The sequence below is a fragment of the Salvelinus alpinus genome, chromosome 4 (genome assembly GCF_045679555.1).
Source record: "Salvelinus alpinus chromosome 4, SLU_Salpinus.1, whole genome shotgun sequence".
In the NCBI taxonomy this organism is placed as follows: domain Eukaryota; kingdom Metazoa; phylum Chordata; class Actinopteri; order Salmoniformes; family Salmonidae; genus Salvelinus; species Salvelinus alpinus.
Genome location: NC_092089.1, coordinates 83,898,784 through 83,906,613, shown reverse-complemented (window position 1 = coordinate 83,906,613; position 7,830 = coordinate 83,898,784). Strand labels below are relative to the sequence as shown.

Genomic DNA, 7,830 nt, shown 5'->3' with positions numbered 1-7,830 from the left:
GATGCTGTGTGATTATTAGTACTTTCCCTCGATGTGCCTGCAGAGGACGATGCTGTGTGATTATTAGTACTTTCCCTAGATGTGCCTGCAGAGGACGATGCTGTGTGATTATTAGTACTTTCCCTCGATGTGCCTGCAGAGGACGATGCTGTGTGATTATTAGTACTTTCCCTCGATGTGCCTGCAGAGGACGATGCTGTGTGATTATTAGTACTTTCCCTCGATGTGCCTGCAGAGGACGATGCTGTGTGATTATTAGTACTTTCCCTAGATGTGCCTGCAGAGGACGATGCTGTGTGATTATTAGTACTTTCCCTCGATGTGCCTGCAGAGGACGATGCTGTGTGATTATTAGTACTTTCCCTCGATGTGCCTGCAGAGGACGATGCTGTGTGATTATTAGTACTTTCCCTCGATGTGCCTGCAGAGGACGATGCTGTGTGATTATTAGTACTTTCCCTCGATGTGCCTGCAGAGGACGATGCTGTGTGATTATTAGTACTTTCCCTCGATGTGCCTGCAGAGGACGATGCTGTGTGATTATTAGTACTTTCCCTCGATGTGCCTGCAGAGGACGATGCTGTGTGATTATTAGTACTTTCCCTAGATGTGCCTGCAGAGGACGATGCTGTGTGATTATTAGTACTTTCCCTAGATGTGCCTGCAGAGGACGATGCTGTGTGATTATTAGTACTTTCCCTCGATGTGCCTGCAGAGGACGATGCTGTGTGATTATTAGTACTTTCCCTCGATGTGCCTGCAGAGGACGATGCTGTGTGATTATTAGTACTTTCCCTCGATGTGCCTGCAGAGGACGATGCTGTGTGATTATTAGTACTTTCCCTAGATGTGCCTGCAGAGGACGATGCTGTGTGATTATTAGTACTTTCCCTCGATGTGCCTGCAGAGGACGATGCTGTGTGATTATTAGTACTTTCCCTCGATGTGCCTGCAGAGGACGATGCTGTGTGATTATTAGTACTTTCCCTCGATGTGCCTGCAGAGGACGATGCTGTGTGATTATTAGTACTTTCCCTCGATGTGCCTGCAGAGGACGATGCTGTGTGATTATTAGTACTTTCCCTAGATGTGCCTGCAGAGGACGATGCTGTGTGATTATTAGTACTTTCCCTAGATGTGCCTGCAGAGGACGATGCTGTGTGATTATTAGTACTTTCCCTAGATGTGCCTGCAGAGGACGATGCTGTGTGATTATTAGTACTTTCCCTCGATGTGCCTGCAGAGGACGATGCTGTGTGATTATTAGTACTTTCCCTCGATGTGCCTGCAGAGGACGATGCTGTGTGATTATTAGTACTTTCCCTAGATGTGCCTGCAGAGGACGATGCTGTGAACTGGATTGATGATCAATATCTGCTAGCAGTAGAGGGGCTGGTTTCTGATACTGACGATGTTACTAATTGGATGTAGTCATTTAGATGTTATTGTATATTTCAGTTGGGCCGTTGACTTAAGCTTTTAAACAGACAGATCACCCTCTTTTTTTTTCTTTTTTTTATTTCACCTTTATTTAACCAGGTAGGCTAGTTGAGAACAAGTTCTCATTTGCAACTGCGACCTGGCCAATATAAAGCATAGCAGTGTGAACAGACAACAACACAGAGTTACACATGGAGTAAACAATAAACAAGTCAATAACATATTAGAAAAAAAAGAAAAAAAGAAAATCTATATACAATGTGTGCAAAAGGCATGAGGAGGTAGGCAATAAATAGGCCATAGGAGCGAATAATTACAATTTAGCAGATTAACACTGGAGTGATAAATCATCAGATGATCATGTGCAAGTAGAGATACTGGTGTGCAAAAGAGCAGAAAAGTAAATAAATAAAAACAGTATGGGGATGAGGTAGGTAAATTGGGTGGGCTATTTACCGATGGACTATGTACAGCTGCAGCGATCGGTTAGCTGCTCAGATAGCAGATGTTTAAACTTGTTGAGGGAGATAAAAGTCTCCAACTTCAGAGATTTTTGCAATTCGTTCCAGTCGCAGGCAGCAGAGAACTGGAAGGAAAGGCGGCCAAATGAGGTTTTGGCTTTAGGGATGATCAGTGAGATACACCTGCTGGAGCGCGTGCTACGGGTGGGTGTTGCCATCGTGACCAGTGAACTGAGATAAGGCAGCGCTTTACCTAGCATAGCCTTGTAGATGACCTGGAGCCAGTGGGTCTGACGACGAACATGTAGCGAGGGCCAGCCGACTAGAGCATACAGGTCGCAGTGGTGGGTGGTATAAGGTGCTTTAGTAACAAAACGGATGGCACTGTGATAAACTGCATCCAGTTTGCTGAGTAGAGTATTGGAAGCTATTTTGTAGATGACATCGCCGAAGTCGAGGATCGGTAGGATCGTCAGTTTTACTAGGGTAAGTTTGGCGGCGTGAGTGAAGGAGGCTTTGTTGCGAAATAGAAAGCCGACTCTAGATTTGATTTTGGATTGGAGATGTTTGATATGAGTCTGGAAGGAGAGTTTACAGTCTAGCCAGACACCTAGGTATTTATAGTTGTCCACATATTCTAGGTCGGAACCATCCAGGGTGGTGATGCTAGTCGGGCGTGCGGGTGCAGGCAGCGAACGGTTGAAAAGCATGCATTTGGTTTTACTAGCGTTTAAGAGCAGTTGGAGGTCACGGAAGGAGTGTTGTATGGCATTGAAGCTCGTTTGGAGGTTAGATAGCACAGTGTCCAAGGAAGGGTCAGAAGTATACAGAATGGTGTCGTCTGCGTAGAGGTGGATCAGGGAATCGCCCGCAGCAAGAGCAACATCATTGATATATACAGAGAAAAGAGTCGGCCCGAGAATTGAACCCTGTGGTACCCCCATAGAGACTGCCAGAGGACCGGACAACATGCCCTCCGATTTGACACACTGAATTCTGTCTGCAAAGTAGTTGGTGAACCAGGCAAGGCAGTCATTAGAAAAACCGAGGCTACTGAGTCTGCCGATAAGAATATGGTGATTGACAGAGTCGAAAGCCTTGGCCAGGTCGATGAAGACGGCTGCACAGTACTGTCTTTTATCGATGGCGGTTATGAGTCTCACACTGGTCTCTCTGGTGTGGCACTGTGGAACTGTGGTCTTAGTGATGTACACACACAAACACACACACAAACAAACACACACACACACACATACAGACACGGACACACAAACACATCCCTGCACACCCTCTTGTGCGCACACACGTTCATCCACCTGCCTGAACGAACACACACACACACACACACACACACACACACACACACACACACACACACACACACACACACACACACACACACACACACACACACACACACACACACACACACACACACACACACACACACACACACACATTGTCTCTGCGGCTATGTCTAGCTGTCATCTGGTCCAAGTGAATGCAGACATCTGCCTGAGGGCAGAGGGGAGTTTGATGTTCCGCTCGCTCAATTAAACCCATCATTCTGCCAACACTAACATGCTGCACTGAACACACACTACACACACACAAACACTACACACTTAAACACATGCACACACTAACACACATACACTGAGTGTATAAAACATTAGGAACACCTTCCTAATATTGAGTTGCACTCACAACAGCCTCAATTTATTGGGGGCATGGACTCTACAAGGTGTTGATAGCTTTCCACAGGGATGCTGGCTCATGTTGACTCCAATGTTTCCTTTAGTTGGCTGTATGTCCTTTGGGTGGTAGACCATTCTTGATACACACAGGAAACTATTAAGCGTGAGAAACCCAGCAGCGTTGCAGTTCTTGACACACTCAAACCGGTGCGCCTGGCACCTACTACCATACCCCGTTCAAAGGCACATTAATCTTTTGTCTTGTCCATTCAGAGGCTGACACAAACACAATCCATGTCTCAATTTTCTCAAGGCTTAAAAATCCTTCTTTAACATGTCTCCACCCCTTCATCTACACTGATTGAAGTGAATTTAACAGGTGACATCAACAAGGGACCATAGCTTTCACCTGGATTCACCTGGTCAGTCTGTCATGGCAAGAGAAGGTGTACCTAATGTGTTGTACAATCAGTGTACACACACACACACACACACACACACACACACACACACACACACACACACACACACACACACACACACACACACACACACACACACACACACACACACACACACACACACACAACATAATACACACACATAATACACACACACACACACACACACACACACACACACACACACACACACACACACACACACACACACACACACACACACACACACACACACACACACACACACACACACACACACACACACAACATAATACACACACATAATACACAAACACACACACACACAACATAATACACACACATAATACACAAACACACACACACACACACACAACATAATACACACACATAATACACAAACACACACACACACAACATAATACACACACATAATACACAAACACACACACACACATGCTCCAATGAACATCCAGACAAGGCTGTTGAAGAAACAGAACTCCAGATGATGCTTCCTGTCAGTGAGGCTAATAGAAGACAACTTTATTATGAGTGCTACAGCTAAAGACCTAGATGGTAACTGCTTCCTGTGTCTCTGTGTTATTGATTCTCTATTGATTCTGTCCCTCCCCGTGTGTTAGGTGCGTATCCATGGCCTGACAGGTCACATCCAGTTCAATGAGAAAGGACGCAGGACCAACTTCACCGTCAGTGTCATGGAGCTAGCCCCATCTGGACCTAAGAAGGTGAGTCATGAGATCTGTAGGATCTTATAGAATCGTATAGGATCTAATGGGATCTAATGGGACCTTATAGGATTTTATTTGATATCAAGTGTGAGGACTCATGTCCAATAGTGTTTCATTGCAGTCTCATATTATATCTGTACAGTACAGTGTCAGATCAAATCAAGGTTTCCTTCATAGCCCGTCAGTTTTTTCACTTGTCTTTTAATCTTGTATGTGTATCAGGTGGGCTACTGGAACGAGGACGAGAAGTATGTGAGCACAGCCACCTTCATGAGAGGAAGCAACGACAGCAGCTATGGCCTACAGAACAGGACCTATATAGTTACCACCATCCTGGTCAGTGTGTGTGTGTGTGTGTGTGTGTGTGTGTGTGTGTGTGTGTGTGTGTGTGTGTGTGTGTGTGTGTGTGTGTGTGTGTGTGCGTGCGTGCGTGCGTGCGTGCGTGCGTGCGTGCGTGCGTGCGTGCGTGCGTGCGTGTGCCATGTTTTCCGTTGGCACCGGACATTTGACCGGCTTCATTTTGAAGACGTTAGAATAACAGGCCACATTCCCTTTTCCTCAGCCAAAAAGACGAGTAACGAACAGCAAAAGCACTAGTCTATGTCAATCTACTATCCCCATAGTAGAGAAGTTGACCTATTCTATTGTTCAGCTTGTCGAACACTGGGACAGTTGTCGGATGATAGATCCCAAATTCATACAACCAGTAGTCCTAGGCTACGTTAAAACAATGTATATTAAAAAACAATAAGATCTTTATTTTATTTAACTAGGCAAGTCAGTTAAGATCAAATTCTTATTTACAATGACAGCCTACCGGGGAACAGTGGGTTAACTGCCTTGTTCAGGGGCAGAACTACAGATTTTTACCTTGTCAGCTTGGGGATTCAATCCAGCAATCTTTGGGTTACTGACCCAACGCTCTAACCACTAGGCTACCTACAGATCAGAACGTTTAGCTTAAAATGTTGATAAACTATTATTTATTCACGTTATAGGTGCAGCGAATGTTAGTTCCTTACTGCAATTAGCTGGAAAACACTGTTGTCGAAAGCGAGCGGTTTCATGTGACAGAGATGAAATGATCAGTTAGAAATGTAGAAAGGGGGTCGCTCTATGCTGCATCAACTAGCATGGCTCTATGCTGCATCAACTAGCATGGCTCTATGCTGCATCAACTAGCATGGCTCTATGCTGCATCAACTAGCATGGCTCTATGTTGAATCAACTAGCATGGCTCTATGCTGCATCAACTAGCATGGCTCTATGCTGCATCAACTAGCATGGCTCTATGCTGCATCAACTAGCATGGCTCTATGCTGCATCAACTAGCATGGCTCTATGTTGAATCAACTAGCATGGCTCTAAGCTGCATCAACTAGCATGGCTCTATGCTGCATCAACTAGCATGGCTCTAAGCTGCATCAACTAGCATGGCTCTAAGCTGCATCAACTAGCATGGCTCTAAGCTGCATCAACTAGCATGGCTCTATGCTGCATCAACTAGCATGGCTCTAAGCTGCATCAACTAGCATGGCTCTAAGCTGCATCAACTAGCATGGCTCTATGCTGCATCAACTAGCATGGCTCTATGCTGCATCAACTAGCATGGCTCTAAGCTGCATCAACTAGCATGGCTCTAAGCTGCATCAACTAGCATGGCTCTAAGCTGCATCAACTAGCATGGCTCTATGCTGCATCAACTAGCATGGCTCTATGCTGCATCAACTAGCATTTCACAATGGGATTTTAAAATTCTTCTAAAATCTTCTGCCGGACAATTATTTGTCTTTTCCATTTTTTATACGGCCAAAAGCCAGTTAATACCGGTTCCTGGTGTGTGTGTGTGTGTGTGTGTGTGTGTGTGTGTGTGTGTGTGTGTGTGTGTGTGTGTGTGTGTGTGTGTGTGTGTGTGTGTGTGTGTGTGTGTGTGTGTGTGTGTGTGTGTGTGTGTGTGTGTAAGAGTTCCTCTTAGCCCTAACAGGACATAAATTCCCACTGACACAGACAAACTCTTCTTTTCTTCTCTCCTGGCTGCCCTGTTAGCCTGTTAGCCTATAGCCTGTTAGCCTATGGCATGTTAGCCTGTTAGCCTATAGCCTGTTATCCTGTTAGCCTATAGCCTGTTATCCTGTTAGCCTATAGCCTGTTTCGTATTTCCGTCACATCGCAGACTCAGAGACTTTACTCAGTAGTGAGATAATGTGAGAATGTGTTCTCCTCCCTGCTGCTTCCTTCACTTCCCCAGGCCCTTTGATGTCTCCTGCCCACAGAAAGGACCTCTAGCTGGGGGTAGTGGGAGGTGGGTGGTATGGAGGATAGGCTCCAGGGCCTTTAGCTGGGGGTAGTGGGAGGTAGTGGGAGGTGGTAGGTGGGTGGTATGGGGGATATGTGCCAGGTCTGCATAGAGTAACTCACAACCACACACACAGGGAGAAGGTAGCTGGGCTAAGGTTTTCTCCAGGGAGAAGGGAGCTGGGCTAAGGTTTGTTCCAGGGAGAAGGGAGACTGGGCTAAGGTTTGTTCCAGGGAGAAGGGAGACTGGGCTAAGGTTTGTTCCAGGGAGAAGGGAGACTGGGCTAAGGTTTGTTACAGGGAGAAGGGAGACTGGGCTAAGGTTTTCTCCAAGGTAAAGGGAGCTGGGCTAAGGTTTGTTCCAGGGAGAAGGGAGCTGGGCTAAGGTTTGTTCCAGGGAGAAGGGAGCTGGGCTAAGGTTTTCTCCAAGGTAAAGGGAGCTGGGCTAATGTTTTCTCCAGGGAGAAGGGAGCTGGGCTAAGGTTTTCTCCAAGGTAAAGGGAGCTGGGCTAATGTTTTCTCCAGGGAGAAGGGAGCTGGGCTAAGGTTTTCTCCAAGGTAAAGGGAGCTGGGCTAATGTTTTCTCCAGGGAGAAGGGAGCTGGGCTAAGGTTTTCTCCAAGGTAAAGGGAGCTGGGCTAATGTTTTCTCCAGGGTGAAGGGAGACTGGGCTAAGGTTTGTTACAGGGAGAAGGGAGACTGGGCTAAGGTTTTCTCCAGGGTGAAGGGAGCTGGGCTAATGTTTTCTC

General features: G+C 46.2%; 1 protein-coding gene across 4 annotated transcripts in view; it reads left to right on the top strand.

Moving 5' to 3' along the window:
- The window catches only part of LOC139574569 (glutamate receptor 1-like), a 200,176-nt gene that overhangs the window by 92,702 nt on the left and 99,644 nt on the right, over positions 1-7,830 (top strand). For all 4 annotated transcript variants that reach the window (XM_071399283.1, XM_071399282.1, XM_071399286.1 and 1 more), the window contains exons 8-9: positions 4,680-4,784; positions 5,010-5,123. In XM_071399283.1, the coding sequence (XP_071255384.1) occupies positions 4,680-4,784; positions 5,010-5,123 (219 nt within the window). The remainder of the gene's footprint in view (positions 1-4,679; positions 4,785-5,009; positions 5,124-7,830) is intronic.